The sequence below is a fragment of the Solanum stenotomum genome, chromosome 6, assembly GCF_019186545.1.
Source record: "Solanum stenotomum isolate F172 chromosome 6, ASM1918654v1, whole genome shotgun sequence".
Taxonomy (NCBI): Eukaryota; Viridiplantae; Streptophyta; class Magnoliopsida; order Solanales; family Solanaceae; genus Solanum; species Solanum stenotomum.
This window is the reverse complement of record NC_064287.1, coordinates 51,730,824-51,748,999: the sequence shown is the minus strand read 5'-3', so window position 1 is coordinate 51,748,999 and position 18,176 is coordinate 51,730,824. Positions and strand designations below refer to the sequence as shown.

The 18,176-nt window shown below is 39.4% G+C and overlaps 1 protein-coding gene across 1 annotated transcript in view; it reads left to right on the top strand.

Annotated features, from left to right (window-relative positions):
- The first annotated feature begins 511 nt into the window (after positions 1-511).
- Positions 512-18,176, top strand: part of LOC125868874 (LEAF RUST 10 DISEASE-RESISTANCE LOCUS RECEPTOR-LIKE PROTEIN KINASE-like 2.1) — a 78,972-nt gene continuing 61,307 nt past the window's right edge. Inside the window, exons 1-5 of the mRNA XM_049549442.1 lie at positions 512-589; positions 691-741; positions 1,401-1,423; positions 1,526-2,322; positions 18,109-18,144. Coding sequence (XP_049405399.1) covers positions 512-589; positions 691-741; positions 1,401-1,423; positions 1,526-2,322; positions 18,109-18,144 — 985 coding nt within the window. The remainder of the gene's footprint in view (positions 590-690; positions 742-1,400; positions 1,424-1,525; positions 2,323-18,108; positions 18,145-18,176) is intronic.

The following is an 18,176-nucleotide window of genomic DNA, read 5'->3' as shown; positions in this document are numbered from 1 at the left end:
TGCATTGCATTGAGTTATTACGCTGAGTTAAGAAAGTCAGGCCAAAGGTTCGCTTGGGGGCCAGCAATTGTCTTCGAGTGCCCGCCACGTCCAGGGTGTAGGCTCGGGGAGTGACATGACTAATTTGAATTCGTACCTAAAACTCAAGACAATCTCATTTATCAAAAAAAAAAAGAAGCGATTTTATGATTTGAACTTTATGAATTCTGAATTTTAGGACAATGAAGCGGAATATAATCAAGAATTTCAGCAAGCAATGCATTGTTGTTTCCTCTCCCTCAGCACNAGTTAATTTTCCAGTATAATTATGCAGAACCTTATCTTATGATTAGGCACCGTGCTTTAGGTTCTTTTCTTGTGATTACCAAGCGCACAAAAAAGTATCGTTTGATCATCTAGGCATCAAGATACAGCTGCATTAAGCATTTGGATTATGTGTTAACCACAATTTTGCGCAGCCAACTTTAAAAAAAAAAGATAAATATAAAAATTGGTGGTAGGGGAAGGGGAAATGGGGGAGGGGATTACAAGATGGGGAATCGAACACCAACATCAACAAGGTAAAAGTTCAGGTAGCCAACCAATTGAGGTACGGAGATTTCCCTGTGCAGCCAAGTTAATATTCTCGTAGCAGCTAACTACTTCTCTGATGAATGGTGCCTTGTTCTGATTAATTACAATGCATTTCAGGGTTTGACCTCTTGTCCTGTTAACCCTGTGGTTATGCCAGCAGTATTTTCTGTTCGTTACTTGTTGAAAAGTTTAGAGTTAGACCTTTTCTGCTATGTTCTCTATATTTCATCGGCATATCTTCAACTTAGTTCAATTAGAGAGTAAATCTTGTCCAAAAGAGTTTCGTTGTGGAAGAATTGGAACCATAAGTTATCTTTTCCCACCTCACGTTCTATTTTGAGTCGACAACAATATTACTTTGTACATTCAAATGCACAAATAACAGTACGCAGATTGATAGTTATTTTCAAAGTTATAAGAACTACTCGAGTTGTGATGCCTTTAGCTTATAGTGTCATAAACCAAGAACAGATCAAAGACATAGTATTCCAGCTAGCGATCTTCCTGCAAATTCATCGTTCACCTTCAGAACCAAATTCTACTGATTTGCTGGATCTATTGACTCCTAGTTTCACATTAGATTGGGAATTGTCGTTAAATTATTCCAGCTGTCTTCATAGAGAAGGGTGATACCAAAGTGACATCAAAAACAACTTCTTTTGCTCCAGAGGTCAGTTGCTTGTGTATGTCTGGTTTCATTTTTGGAAAGGATTTAGATGTGTGTTGGTTGGTTCATTCCAAGATGTTTAATATGTCAACGTGAACGAAAGTGAATTGCTTTCACTCGTATTGTGACTAATTAATCTTTCATTTCTGTGTATTTGCAGAAGCAAAAAGTAACTTGGGACTGGTACTAGGCACAGGTACATGTCTGTTATCTGTAATTAGACTTGCACAAAAAATCTCCTATTGCCTTGCAAATGTTGTAATTGTTGTGTTGCCTCAAAACCAGGCTCTTTCCGGTGCATGACTTTCCTTTTTCCCCCACATTTGCAGTTTTCTCTTGCATCGGAGTCGTGATTTTGCTCTNCATTCTGCAACTAGATAAATGTTCTGCTGTTGATCCACAGTTTGTAGTATGTAATAAATCAGTAAATTGTAGATATGGTCCAAGAATAAGCTTTCCATTTTATATTGAAGATGTTCAAGAATCTTATTGTGGGTACCCTGGTTTTGGGCTAAATTGTAGTGAACAAGGGTTTCCTGTTGTACATATAGCTGGAAATGAGTATGTAGTTGAAGATATTAGATATCAAGATCATACTTTTCAGCTTAAAAATTCAGTCTTTAACAGTAGTGTAAGGAATGGATGTGTTTCTGATATCAAGAATATGTCACTCGATAATCGCCCTTTTCAGTTTGTTAAGAAATCAAAAATTTACTTGTTGTCGAAGTGTAATCGTTCGATATCCCAGAATCTTTCGAAGCACATGATTGATTTTGGTTGTGGTGGAGAAAATGGGAATGATCGGGGTCTTGCAATATTTGCTGAGGATGAGAGCATTGAGTCTGCATTACAAGTGTGTGAAAAACATGTGATGGCACCAGTAGAAATGCTTGGTGATGAGGGAAGTAATCGAGATGTTGACTATCTGGGGATTTTGAGAAGGGGGTTTAGATTGAACTGGACTGCTGCTAATTGCAGTGAATGTGCAGAAAGTAGAGGACATTGCGGATTTGATGTTCTCAATTATCAATTCAAATGTTTCTGCACTGACAGGCCTCATGCATTGAGTTGCAAACCTTCCAGTAAGCCCCTATGACCTTATCTAAGTTAATTTCCAGTATAATTATGCAGCACCTTATGCTATGACTAGGCACCGTGCTTTAAGGTTTTTTCGTGTGATAGCATGATGATTTGAGTATCAAGATACAGCTAAATTAATCGAATGGATTAAGCTATGGATGATTAAAAATGTGTTTACTACAAAGTGCAGCCAAGGAAATATCCTTATAGCTTCAAAGGATAAGTTAAATTTCCAGTATAGTTATGCAGCACCTTATCTTATGATTATGCTCCGTGCTTTAGGTTCTTTTCGTGTGATTACAAGCGCCCAAAAAATGTAACTTGATTTAGGCATCATGATACAGCTGATTTAATCCTTATTCGTAGTTGAAGATATAAAATATCAAGATCAGACTATTCAGCTTAAAAATTCAGTCTTTAACAGCACTACAAGGAATGGTTGTGTTTCTGATATCAAGAACGTGTCGCTCAATAATCGCCCTTTTCAGTTTGTTAAGAAATTGAAAATTTACTTGCTGTCAAAGTGTAATGGATCGATATCCCAGAATCTTGTTGACACCCAATTTTGGACCTCCACAATATAAATTAATCACCGAGCTTCCTCAATTTCAAACNTAATAGAATAGTTTGCAAGTTATTTCAAATAGTTTGTCACTTGTTATAATTTTTAAATAATAATATGTCTTTTATATAATTATGTATATAATTAGTGTATTTTATAAATATTAGAAAATCGTCTCAAAAAGATTTTGTTTAATTAAATGTTTGGTTAGTTTGTTTAGTTATCTAATAGTTTACGATTTTGAGTTAATTAGTTAGTTCATAATTAAGTTAATTATGTGTCTAATTAGTATATTTTACGAATATTCGAAAATAGTCTCAAAAGATATTAGTTTTGGTTATATAATAGTTTTTATTTCAAATTAATTAGTTTATAACTAAGTCGATTATTTTATTTTATTTTATTTTAGATTTAAGAAGCTCGTTAATGAATTTACATTAATTCATTTAGCTATTAGTCAAATCCCCTGAACCTATTTGTGATATACCAAACTTAGCTTGGGCCTATTTTCCTTATTCCAATTCAATACCTGTGACCAGCCCAATGTTTCCTTAATTCTAATTACCTTCAGCACACCAAAATCAGCCCATACCCGGCCCAATACTCCTCTTCAACAAGAGACCAGTGCGTACAACTCCCAGACGTTTTCAGCTGCTCAAAAGGACAACCAGCAGCAGCTAATGTTACAGCAAAAGGCACTGTTCCAGCAGCAACGTTCACCTGCGATACTTGTCCTTGCAGCCAAGAGATCGAGCCACATCGACGCTCAAAGACGATCGATCGATCGAGCACGTCCATTTCCCCTTTCCTCTTTCGGAATAGGGCAAAATCTTAGAAGAAAAGGTGTTTGGTTGAATTGGGGAAAGAATTCATTTTTGAATTTGGAATTCGTCCTCTTTCCCCCATTTCTCCGAACCCTAATTTCCCCCCTATATGTATTCCTTTTTGTTCACTATTGAGGGGGGGATCTTTTTTTTTTTGAGTTAGGAAATTTTATTGAAAAAGAGGATAGCACCGTAAAGAACGATAACAAATACATACTAAATAGACTAAGAAAGGAGGAAGGATGGTTGATTCCAGTCCAAGTTCCTCTATTCTTTTCGTCGCCAGCGCTTCCTCTAAGTTTAGTTGGGTCAAGATCTTGCTCGAATCTGTTGTTCGCTGCTTGTGTTTGTGTGGAGAAAGCCGCTGCTCGTCCTAGCTCATCTCGTCCGAGTTCGCTGCTTTAAATGAGGTACATTCTTCTTTATTCTTTCGCTCTTTCCTCGTCTCTTTCAAATTAAGAATGGTGGGTTGTCGTATGTTTAATAGCGAAGCACTGTTGGAATAATATCCTTGTCTTCGATGTGATTTCTTCTTGTTCTGAGAATAGCTAATTTTCTGTCTTGGTTGGTTTAAGTTAGTCTAAAACTCATTTGGGGTTCGAGGTTGATGAAATTTCTAGCATGTCTGTCTGTGATGCTATTGCTCGTTTCATGTATGACTTCACTGTTTCTATGTGCTTATCTTGAAGTAATTTCGCTATCCTTCATCTCGAGTCCATTTGCTTGAATACTCATATTTATGTCCTAACTGTCTATTGGTGTATGAAGTTCCTTTTTCTTACTACTGTGAATGTCATTTCCCTTTCAAAAAATTTTATAAATAAAGTCGGAGTCTTAAAACTAATTAATGTGCATCATATATTTGTTTTCGATGTGTCAACAGTAGTGTTCATGTGTGTGTGTTTGTGACTTATGGCTTCCTCGGTTGGTCATGCTAATATTCCTTCCCATCTATCATATTTTTTAAGCATTTCACTTAAGATATTTTGTTTTACTGTTATTTACATTCCAATTTCAAATTTTCTGTTTTTGCATACATTGTTCCACTGGTATGTACACATTATCATACATGATTTGTGGGTAGTATAAAATCCCTCGCCTACTACTTAAAATTTGGAACCACCTGTAGTTACATATTACTTAATGATCAACTAATTCGTGTTGTCTATAATTTTATTTTATTTTTTAGCGTATGAAAGTTAATTTCTCTGTAAATGTGTGTGTGTTTGTAACTTAAGTGTGAATCCATACTCATTGTTACGTTTTCATCTCAATATTGAATGCGATGTGCTTGGCGAGGATTTAGTTTCCGAGACTAATAATAAAAAACACAATATTGGTCTATGTATTGATTATGTTTTGGTCTATTAGAGGGTTTCGCAACAGCGTGTGCATTTCGTTTCACTTTGATCTTGCTATGTATGTTACATTTTTGTCTTGATATATTTTGAGAATAATTTTATTTTAGTTTATGGTAAATCCAGCAGTCTGGTACAGAGATGAAGAAGTTAGGCACCTTATTAATTGCTACATAGTAGGTTACCCCAATGCTATATATTATGTGCTATGTTTAGGCACACTAGAATAAAAGATATGGCTATATATTAACATTAAGTAGGTTATGTGGTGATAAGCTATATGTGTTTATTAGTATATAAAATAAATTCATATTAAATATTATTGGCCTAACTGTTGGATAAAATTAGAAACATACGGTTAAATTTACGAAAAATTATAAATATTCATTTCAAAGAGTCGAGGTACGAAAAATGAAGTTTCTTTGAATATGGGCAAAACTCATTCTTTTTTTTGAAAAGTCAAATATAGTTGCTGTAGCATTTAAAAAATATATATATTTATTTAATGCAGGACCCCTATATATATTACATTTGTGTTGAATCAAAAATAAAGTTTGAATTGTGCTACTTTACGTCATTTTATATTATTAAAGGGTCCACTATTTTGATTGCAAACATCTAGAACTTGCATTGAGCAATTGATTATTTTTGCCTACTTTATAATATAGTATAATAATATAAAAAAATGTAAATATAATATATTGGAAGAAACAGATTACTCATAAAATTTCCATATTATTTCAATTGACGTGGTTCTTTTCTTTCATTTAATAACTCTTAAAACAATTGGAATTACTAGTCTAGTTATAAATGTTTGGCTGTACAGCCCAATCAAAATATGGTTTTCATTAACGTTATTATTATTTTAAGGGTGAATTTTAATCCAATTTATGTGTTCTTTCTATTATCTAGGAGTATGACAGATTTTTCTTTATATATATATATATATATATTCGTTGTTCATGTGTACTAGTCATCATATCAATTTGTTGTTGGAAATGATCAGTGTGCTCTCTTAATTATCTCAAGTGGTGGGGTTCTTTATAATGTGACTAAATTTGAGTATTCGAGTTTAGTGGTTATCACTCTCTATTGGCATATTTGCTCATAAAATAAGTTGGTTAGTATATTTGTTTGCTGTGGATCTTGGATGTAAAAAAATAGTAATTTAAATAATGCTCACTTTATCTTTAGTATGATGGGTCTTCATTGTCTTTGGAGTTGATATCCTTTTATCTAGATATATGTCATTTCGATTCGGTAGAGTTATTTGTTATATTTTGTTTAGGGGCAGCTATGATTCATTTTAAAAATGTATTGTGGTTCTGTTATTGTTTATTAACCCTTATCTTCTCATTTTGACGCATGTGAAATATGTCCGAGTTCTTCATGAGTTCCTATCTCCTCCCCTTGCATTTCGAGAGAGCCACAAAGGCTCAAACCCTTTCCTTTCGAGTCGGTCAGCTATAGGGAAGTCGATGAACAGGTCTCGAAAGTGGAAGAATGTGAAAGCGGAGGAGAATTGAAAAGATTGGGCCAAAGGCCCACTCTATATACAAAAATTGTATTTTGTTATTTTCGGGCCTAAGGCCACTCATCTATTGTCTTGCTAGAATTTAGGACAGGTGAAATTGGGCCTAAGGCCCAAATAATATTTTATTTTATGTTAGACTAGGACAGGTGCAGGTGTTTCTAATGGGCCAAAGGCCCAAAAATGAAATAGGCCCAAATACTGGTCCAGGCGGACAGAAACCAGATTTGGGTCTAACTCTCTTTCCCTCTCTACTTTACTGTGTTCATTTTACTTGTTAGTGTTTGCCGCTAGTTTTAAGGTTTTAAAACTCAAATCCCCAAAGATACCCGTTTTGATTTTATAACTTAACTAAATCGATCACCTTTAACGAGGCCTAAAAAATATTTTTGCAAAATACTCCACTTGGATATTACCTTAATTATTTTTTTTTCCTTTTTCCCTAAAATGGTCTTAACTAAAAAAAATAAAAATTGTTCAAATTAAGTTAAGTTAAAATACTTTAGCCAAATAATTAATTGTCGGATAACCACATTAGTGGATATTCTAGGTGCCTTAAAAACCTTCCTAGAATATTAATAGGAACCCCGAACCCCTTTTAAGATTTTCACTAGATTCCTGTTTTAATCTGTTGAAAATAAATAGTTTTCTTAATTTTCCTTAAAAATTAAGTGGCGACTCTAAACCAGACAAAAATATATTTTCCAAATAAAACAAAATGGCGACTCTGCTGGGGATTTGAATGGTTCTAATCTTAAGATTAATTATTTGGCTATGTGTTTAACTGTTTACTTGTTTAAATTATCGTATCTTATATTACTTGTGGCATTCATGGCACCCGATTATCTTTTTTTTAAAAAAAAAACTTTCTATTATGTATGTAACTTAAATCTCAAAGTTGATATGCTCTTTTTGTCCCACTCTACATGAAGATATTATTATTTAGGCCATCAAACAACTTTTTTCTTTAAATTCAACTTTCTCAATCCTTTTATAAAAGGTTTTGAATTACTAGTTATGTTAATCTAGCTATAATATTTTTCATGTGATTTGTAAAAATGTACTAATTAGTTTTTCTTAAAACACTATATATTAAGCATTTTGATTCTCATACATGTCAAATTAATTCATATAAATTAAAACAGGATAATATATACTTATTAANTTGAAGGATGTATGCGCTGTTTGACAAATTATTGTGTCTTGGGTTTGGGGGGTATCTAATTCTTTGTATGTTTTTGTAGATGGCCAAGCAACACTTGAGTTTCAAAATGGTCACCGAGACGCCAAACCTTCTCCGTGTATGGTGGTACAATCTCAATGCGTATCAGAAAAGAGAACTTTCCATTCACTTGGGTCACCTCCCGTCGATAATGAATCTCGAAGTATGGCCTGAGTTCATTGAGGTGGTCACTCGATTTTGGGATGATGAGAGAATGGTGTTTCGCTTCGGAGATGTTGAAATGACACCAACTGTTGAAGAAATCAGAGATTGCTTAGACAACGTAGGAATGTGCCAGAAAAGGAAAAATCATCCAGATCATCACATTTTGCTACCGGATAAGCCGACCAGTAAAGAACTGAAGAACATGTTGTTACTGGTAAATGCAGACTGGCTAGACACCCCGAGTATTCCGCTTATGAAATTCTACGAACGATGGGGACACGAAAACTATTACAAGAATTTTCCAAATGAGTTTCTCAATCGCAGTAGTTGGAGTCAAACCCAAACCCTAGCATTTACCGTATGCCTCTTAGGGACAATGGTATTCCCCCGGGACGGAGGGAATGAAATTGATACTCGGATTGTCATGGTAACTCACGCTATCTTTGAAGGCGTTGGTAAAAAGGGACAAGTCAAGAAATACTTCAACCTGGCCCCGATCATTGTGGCTGACATCTATCGATCTTTGGGTCAATGCAAAAATGGGTTTCCATTTTTTCAAGGGTGTAATATCCTGCTGCAATGGTGGATGTCTAAACATCTAGTGAAGACATGTGAGACTCAGAAACAGAAATTAGCCGAACCACGAAAAGAAAGTCACTTCGACCATTACGAGTTACACTTGAGTATCAATAGATTCGAGATCCACAGCACGAGGAAAGCATGGGCTAAAGTCTTCCACGACATAAAAGAGGGAGATGTACAGTGGATGTTTCAAGATTTCATGTCAGAGAAAATAGCCGTTCAGGGGGCTAAGTGTCCTTTCCTAATTCTTCCTGGCATTAGAGGTGTACGACCTTACAACCCTAGCAGGGTAATGCGGCAATTCGGCAGAACACAAATTCTACCTTTCAAAGGAGACGTCAACCGCTATGTCTTTGACTACAACGGGTGTGACAAGATACCTCATGCCAAGGAAATTCTCAATGAATGGGCCGGGCGGGTTAACCTAAAAGAAAGCATGACTGAAGACAGATATGACACTGGTATGTCGACGAGTACAAAAATTGGTTGCAGGATGATCTGCGAGGTACACTTGACCCGACGCCACGCACGGGCCGACAAATTGAAGATGTCCAGGTAAGGCTCCAAATCCAAGCCTACCACTTTCAGCAGGAATGGGATCGAAGAGAGCAAGAGTTTCAATGTAGGGAGCAAGAATACCTGCGTAGGGAACGAGAGTTCCAACATCGAGAATATGAAAGCCAAAGGGCCTTAGCCTTTGCCACACAAGAGTTAGCTAACGCAAGAGCCTGCCTGGTACGTTTGGACTCAAATTTGGATGATCAACTTAACACTCTCCAGGGCGTACCGATGTCTTCCAAAGCTGTGTTCGCCGAGCCCCATGTGATGACTAGCAAGTTCCTCATTCGCGAAGAAGTGGAAAAAGCAAGAGGAGGAGCGGAACCTTCAGCCTTTTAGCTATCTTATTCCCCTGCGAGGGATTGATTTTATTGTATTTGCAGTTTATCCATTCCCTAAAAGATGTACCCCTTTCGTTGACTTTGTAATGAATTCTCTAATTATTTATGAATCTTTTTGGGGGGTGCAACAATTTGTTTCAAATGACACAACGCATCTTTCAAATTCGCTAGGCCTATCCTGGGCACAAAAGGGTCACATATATGTTTAGGACGCGATGTATACTTGTGTGCTTTAACTGTTTATGTGATACGTTGCTTTGGATAAGGACATTTTTAGCCCACTCCTTTTCAAAAATTTTCTGAAAAATTTCCCAATATTGAATACAAGTCACTACCAAACGTCCGACCAAAATTCCATGAGTCTTAAGTTTCTCAGCCAGAAATAAAATCCTACTACCAAATTCTAAAATATTACTCTATCATCTCAGAAAAGGTGAGATTGCTGCTAAGATGGAAAAAGGCAAGGGTATCGACATAGAGCTAACTGAAGAAGATTTGAGGATGGAATTGCAGCGGCTCAAGCGAGAGATCCAAGAAACCAGAGAAAGGAGAGTAGAAGTGAAGTTTGCTACCGCAGTTGCACAAGCAGCAAATGCGGCACTAGATGCGGAATTGGCAGCAAAGATGACCAAATGCGAGGTTATAAGTAAAAAGACAGTTGCTGTGCGGAAGAAACGCGATGCCTTCAAAGATGCAACTATGAGACTTCAGAAGATACGCGGGAAATGCTCATTCTTCAATCAAGAAGCCGATAGTGGTCCAAAAGACACTCACCCTGGAGCTGCTGAAGAAGATGTCGATGAGGAAATCATCTATATGCCTCCCTTTCTGGGACGTCTGAAAGGAGGGGACCAAAAGATCACTCTTCCGGCTTATGAGCGGACACATAACGTGGGGGCAAGAGTCATGCCATGTGCTCTCATTTTTTAGCACCTTAAGGCGTTAGGTATGCTGAAGCCTCTCGAAGGAACCACTTTCGGGTTTGGGAATGAAAGCTCTCAAAAGACATGTGCCTACCACCCGAACCAAAGAGGACACACTATAGAGGAATGTGTGGAGCTTAAGGCAGCGATCCATAACCTAATCAACATTGGGGAGATCCCGTATATGTGGGGTAGGAACACCGTCCTTACCTGTGACTAACAGGAGCCTAGTATGCCGGTCACTGAGCACACTTTGTTTTATTGTCACTACTTCACGCCTTTCAAGAAAACTTTGCTGGACATCTACAATCTGTTAGTTCAAAAAGGAGTCTTGGCCTCTATCAGAAAGGATGACGAAGCAATCGATCCCGTTGGAATTGAGATCTGGAAGCCCTGCCCTTATCATGATGCCATCGATCACAACATTGGGAGGTGCCTTAAGTTTCGCTATGACTTGGAATCCCTCGTCAACATGGGAAAGATTCAAGTTGAGTTTGTCCTTCGTGACTAATATGGCAGTCAGAAGAAGAAGCTTCGGTGAAGGCACCATCTATCTTTTAAGACGCTTTATTATCTGTTTTTCACTTTCCTTGTAATCACCAGAAATGAATGAATGAAAATGAAACTTCCTTTTGGATTCGAACTACGTAGGGCCTGAATTCTCCTTAGGAGATACGTAGGCAGCCTTTCAAGGCTCGGCCCCTATCTTTAGCAAATTTTCTTTTCCCCCTCTTTCATTCTGCAAGGAAATATTGAGTTCAAATTAACAAAGGCCAGAAGATGCAGCAAGAAGACCTTAGCTCAACGCAATTTAGCCTTTTTGAGTCATTAGCCTCGATATAAAAACAAGCAAATTCCTGCTTGTTCAAAAATCAGTCCCCATTATTCGTGGGTTAACATGTTCTCAGACAAAACAACTTTTATGTGTTTACCTGCTTTCTATATGATATCTTGCATTATTCATCCAGAACTAATACTGACAGATTTGCCTTTGAGTTGTTCTTCTCTACAGGTAGTTAGAACTGATCTGTGTTGATACGCTGGCTGAACACCCTTATTTTACCAAATCAAAAGGGCCTACAAATTCCTTTCCCAGTAAAAGTTCACAAAAGGGAAAAACAACAATGGGTGATAACAACGAAGAAACCAGCCTTACTGATGTCGTGGTGGCCCAGTCCGCCCTTGCTGATCAGAATGAAGTGATCCTGCAATTGATGCAACAAATTGCTGACATGAGAGTCGAGATGCAGAGAAAACATTATTTGCCTCCTCCGATTTTTGCTGTCAACACTCAACCAGACGGAAGGCCTCCAGTTCAAATTTCCCCTCCAAGCGTGGAACAAGCTCAGAACCCGCCTTCAAGTCCTGCTCGCAATCCCTCTATCATTGACCTTACCACCTAAAACCCCCCATTACGCCTCAGCCTCTTACCAAACACCACCCCCTCCTCAAGATACCAACCCCCAAGCACCACTCCCTTTCCCCAATGCAAACCACCAAACTGGCCTACCCCCTCAAAGCCAAAATGTTAACAGCCCGCACATTTCCCTCCATTACCAAAATCAACATACCAACCCCCAGACTTTCCCTCAAAATTACCAAGCCACTCAAAATGCCCAAAGTCCCTACATTGCTCCACCACTACCACAAAAAGCCACCTTCCAAATACCCGTCCCCAACGAGCATGACGCCCATGGTTCGGAGCTCGACCACTATGAGGAGAGGGAGAGAGAGTGGAGGTCAAAGGAAGAGACTGCCAAGATAGATATGAAGGAGGAAATTAGAAAGGCCATGAAGGAGTTGAATTGCATTCCTGAGGTCACCGGGTTGAGTTACGAAGACCTGTGCATTCATCCAAATTTGGACCTCCCGGAAGGGTTCAAGGTGCCAAAATTCGACATTTTCGGAGGAACGGGGAACCCCTTAGCGCACCTGAGGGCCTACTGTGACCAACTCGTGGGAGTTGGGAGAGATGAAGCTTTGTTAATGCGGTTTCTTAGCCGAAGTTTGAGCGGAGAGGCTCTAGAATGGTTTACGTCTCATGAGACGAGACAGTGGTCTAGCTGGAATGCTTTGGCTAAGGACTTCATAGAACGATTCGCCTACAATGTGGAGATCGTTCCTGACTGTTACTTATTGGAGAAGATGAAGCAGAAGTTGACTGAAAGTTACCAAGAATTCGCATATAGATGGCGAAAGGAGGTGGCTAGAGTTAGACCTTCCATGTCAGAAAAAGAAATTGTTGAAGTGTTTGTGCGGGTGTAGGAGCCCAAATATTATGACAGAATTATATTGCTCGTTGGAGCAAAATTTGCTGAGATAGTCAAGATAGGTGAGACTATCGAGGATGGATTGAGAACCGGGAAGATTGCCCGTGTTGCTGCCTCGCTCGGATTTTCGGGCTTGTTGAAGAAGAAAAGAGAGGATGTGTCCTCTATCTCTTATCAGGGGAGGAAGACCCCGAAGAAGTCATCATCATACCAAGGTCGTTCTCGACCTTCACAGAGTTCGTACCCGGCTTGTTATGCACAGGCTGATTACCAAAATACCCCTCCCACCAGCTACCAAAATACCCCTCTTCCCAACTATCAAAATATACCCCCTCCTAACTACCAAACTCCCCCTACTATCCACCAAACTCCCTCTCCAGTTTACCAGACTCCATCTCATCACTACCGAAATGCCACCCCCAACTGTGCCAACGTTCAGACGGATTACCAAACGCCTCCCCCAATGTACCAAACCCCAGCTCCACTTTACCAAAATACCCCGTCGAACTACCAAGCTCCACAACCAAACTACTAAACCAACTCATATCCCAGATATCAAACCCCCGTCCAAATGCTCCAAATTATCGCCAAATGCCTCCCCCTCAACAAGGCAGTTATGATGCCCCCCGTCCTAGATTTGAGAAGAAGTCTGCTAGAATTTTTACTCCGCTTGTTGAAAGCCGAACAAAGCTGTTCGAACGATTAACTGCGGCAGAATATATTCATCCAGTGGGGCCCAAGCCGGTTGACACCAGCTCAAAGTTTTACAGACCTGATCAGAGGTGCGCGTATCACTCAAACAGTGTCGGACATGATACTGAAGACTGTATCAACCTGAAGCATAAGATCCAAGACCTAATAGACCAGAATGTGGTCTCTTTTTCGACGGTCGCGCCCAACGTCAATAGTAACCCTTTGCCGAATCATGGAGGTGCCAGTATCAATATGATAGAGACAGATGATGACTGGTGCGTGACAAAGGCAATAGTTCTGATTGCTCCTGATGAACTGGAAAAGGCTGTGGCTTCGTTGAGCATTAGAGAGAAGAAAGAGTTTGTGATTCTGACACCCGAGAAGGCTGTTGCCTTGGTGCCACGAGAAACTCTTACCCGACCAAAATTTGTTATTGAAACGGTTGTTACTCAAGGCATGACCAGATCAGGCAGGTGCTACACACCGAAAGAATTGGCCCAAGGGGGGCAAAAGAAGGACCAAACAAAAAGGCCGATCAATGAAGCCGAGGCCGAGGAGTTCTGGAGAAAAATGCGACCAAAAGATTATTCAATTGTGAAGCATTTGGAGAAGACGCCGGCTCAGATCTCTGTGTAGGCCTTGTTGATGAGTTCGCAGTTACATAGGCAGGCTCTGTGAGGGCTTTGGATGATACTTATGTTCCTGTAGGTACTAACAGTGATAATTTAGCGGCTATGATAAACCAGGTCATCCGAGGACACCGAATCAGTTTTTGTGACGAAGAGCTGCCCTTTGAAGGGAGGATGCACAATAAAGCTCTGCACGTCAACTGTATGTGTCGAGATAAAATAATTAATCGCGTCTTGGTCGATGATGGATCCGGTCTTAATATTTGCCCACTTTCGACTCTGAGGCACCTGAAATTCGACGTGGGAAAGCTTCACCAGAACCAAGTCAATGTGAGGGCCTTTGATGGAGTGCAAAGAGACACATTGGGTGCGGTGAACTTGGATATTCAGGTGGGTCCTGCAAATTTTAATGTGGAATTCCAGGTGTTGGATATCAACACCAGTTACAACTTGCTTCTAAGAAGACCATTTATTCATATGGCTGGGGCTGTGTCTTCTACCCTTCACCAATTAATGAAGTTTGTTTGGAAGGACAAAGAATTGGTCATTTATGGTGAAGGTAGTCATTCCAATGGGTATGCACCGATCGTTGATGATGTCTCTCGAGGTTGTGATTTCTACACGGTGGAGCTGGTAAATGCCACCGGTGATGACCTGGCTCCACACCCTCCTATGTCTGTCGTGTACAAGATGATTGCTACTGTTATGCTTCAGAATGGTTTCGAACCAGGTTTTGGATTGGGGAAGCACTTTCAAGGAATCGTCGAGCCTATCCAAATTCCCGCCAAAGGAGCAAAGTTTGGTTTGGGATATGTCCCAACAGACGACGAGGCAGAGATGAAGAACAAGAGTGTTGATCAAGCATTGGCCAGGCCAATTCCTCATCTGTACCAATCATTTCTGGTACGAGAAAATGTCAACGATGGTGGTCTCGGGGAAGGAATCTGTGGCCTTTTTGAGGAGATTGATGCGGTCATCGAGGAAGAGGCTGGGACATCAGGTATCCGTGATGCAGAACCTGATGAACAATTGCAGAACTGGACCTCCACACCACTCCTGATTTCCCGCTAATCTGGGTAGAAAAGACATGTGTCTTTGTTTGTTTTAAAATCGGTGGTAGTCCGGAAGAGGCCCGAGACCCACCCTTTATGCAGTTTTATTTGTTTGAAGTTTTGAAATTCCCTTGTGATGTTTCAAAAGGCAAAATGGCCCTCGGCCATGGCCAAAGTTTGAGCTTGTCTTTCAATTTAAATGAAAAGCCACTTTTATCAAAATTTGTTTGTTTACTTATCTATTTCTATTTTACTTTCCTAACTTGGTTTGTTTATGATTTCAGTAATATTAATTTAAAACCTGCCAATGTCATGTCATGTCATGAACCGAGTGAACAAAATGAGGCAGGTGATGATGAGTGTGAGGAATACGAAGAAGAAAGTGGGATTCCCGAACATGTTGCTGAAGAGTTACGATAATTTGAAAATCAACACAAGCCAAATTTGGAAGAAGCTGAAACTGTGAATCTCGAAAATGAGGAATGTGTTAAAGAAGTGACCTGGTTCGTTTGCTTAGGGAGTACATTGATGTATTTGCCTGGTTTTATAAAGACATGCCAGGGCTGAGAACGAATATGGTGTCCCATAAGTTGCCAATCAATCCAGATTAAGTCCAGTAAAACAAAAGACTCGGAAGTTCAAGTCTGAGCTGAGTTTGAAGATCAAAGAGGAGATTACAAAACAGATCGAGTCTCAAGTAGTGGAAGTAACGCAATATCCGACTTGGTTAGCCAACGTTGTTCCGGTTGCCAAGAAAGACGGAAAGATCAGAATTTGTGTTGACTACAGAGATCTCAACAAAGCTAGCCCGAAAGATAACTTTCCATTGCCAAACATTCACATTCTCATTGATAATTGTGCTAAGCATGAGATGCAATCGTTTGTGGATTGTTATACGGGTTATCACCAGATCCTGATGGATGAAGAAGATGCAGAAAAGACAGCTTTCATTACGCCTTGGGGTGTATATCATTATCGGGTGATGCCTTTTGGTCTCAAGAATGCCGGTGCTACTTACATGAGGGCCATGACCATCTTTCACGATATGATTCACAAGGAGATCGAGGTGTATGTAGATGATGTCATAATCAAGTCCCGCGAGAGTTCGGATCACTTAACTCACTTAAGGAAATTTTTTGATCGCTTGCGTCGATACAATTTGAAGTTAAACCCCGCCAAATGTGCTTTTGGAGTGCCAGCTGGCAAATTGTTGTGATTTATAGTCAGTAGGAGAGGCATTGAACTTGACCCTTCCAAGATCAAGGCGATCCAGGAATTACCTCCTGCGAAGACCAAGAAAGAGGTGATGAGTTTCTTGGGAAGGTTGAACTACATCAGTCGATTTATAGCTCAATCCACCGTGGTGTGTGAGCCCATCTTTAACTTATTGAAAAAAGATGGCTAGAACGAGTGGACCGGAGAATGTCAAACTGCTTTTAATGCTATCAAGAACTATTTGTCCAATCCACCGGTGTTGGTCCCTCCGCGAAAAGGGAGTCCGTTATTGTTATATTTATCTGTCTCAGATAATGCATTGGGATGCGTGCTTGGTCAACATGACGAAACTGGGAAGAAAGAGCGAGACATTTATTACTTGAGCAAAAAGTTCACTCTATATGAGGCTCGTTACACTCTTTTGGAGAGAACATGTTGTGTCTTGACCTGGATTACTCAGAAATTAAGACATTCCTTGTCTTCTTATACCACATACCTTATTCCCAGGATGGACCCGTTGAAGTACATTTTCCAAGAAGCAATGCCAACCGGGAAGTTGGCTAAATGGCAAATGCTTTTGAGTGAATTTGACATCGTGTACGTGACTCAGAAGGCGATCATCTTGCAGAGAATCCAGTTGATGAGGAGTATGAACCGCTCAAGACTTATTTCCCTGACGAGGAAGTCTCATTCGTGGGTGAAGATATTTCTGAAGCATACCCCGGATGGAGAGTATTCTTTGATGGAGCGGCGAATCATCAAGGAAAAGGAATCGGAGCGGTCTTAGTGTCAGAAACCGGTCAGCACTATCCTATGGCGGCTAAACTCCGATTTGAATGCACGAACAACATGGCTGAGTATGAAGCTTGCATCCTCGGCCTGAAGATGACAATTGATATGAATGTTCACGAGTTGCTGGTTATTGGAGATTCAGATTTGTTGATTCATCAGGTTCAAGGAGAATGGGCGGTGAATAATCCAAAGATCACACCATATATGCAGTATATACGGAAGTTGTGCAAGAGATTTCGCAAGATTAAGTTCAGACACACTCCCAGGACACATAATGAGTTGGTCGATGCTCTTGCCACCATCGCATCAATGATTAAGCATCCGGATACAAGTTATATTGATCCAATGGATGTAGAGGTAAAAGAACGGTCTGTTCATTGTTCACACGTCAAAGCGGAACCAGATGGCTTGCCGTGGTATTTTGACATTTAGAAGTATTTAGACCAATGACTGCAGCCTCCTTTTCTGCTATGTTCTCTATGTTTCATCGGCTTATCTTCAACTTAGTTCAATTAGAGAGTAAATCTTGTCCAAAAGAGTTTCGTTGTGGAAGAATTGGAACCATAAGTTATCTTTTCCCACCTCACGTTCTATTTTGAGTCGACAACAATATTACTTTGTACATTCAAATGCACAAATAACAGTACGTAGATTGATAGTTATTTTCAAAGTTATAAGAACTACTCGAGTTGTGATGCCTTTAGCTTATAGTGTCATAAACCAAGAACAGATCAAAGACATAGTATTCCAGCTAGCGATCTTCCTGCAAATTCATCATTCACCTTCAGAACCAAATTCTACTGATTTGCTTGATCTATTGACTCCTAGTTTCACATTAGATTGGGAATTGTCGTTAAATTATTCCAGCTGTCTTCATAGAGAAGTGACATCGAAAACAACTTCTTTTGCTCCAGAGGTATTGGATATAAGAAGCTTGTCAGTTGCTTGTGTATGTCTGGTTTCATTTTTGGAAAGGATTTAGATGTGTGTTGGTTGGTTAATACCAAAATGTTTAATATGTCAACGTGAACGGAAGTGACTTATTAATCTTTCATTTCTGTGTATTTGCAGAAGCAAAAAGAAGCTTGGGACTGATACTAGGCACAGGTACATGTCTGCTATCTGTAATTAGACTTGCA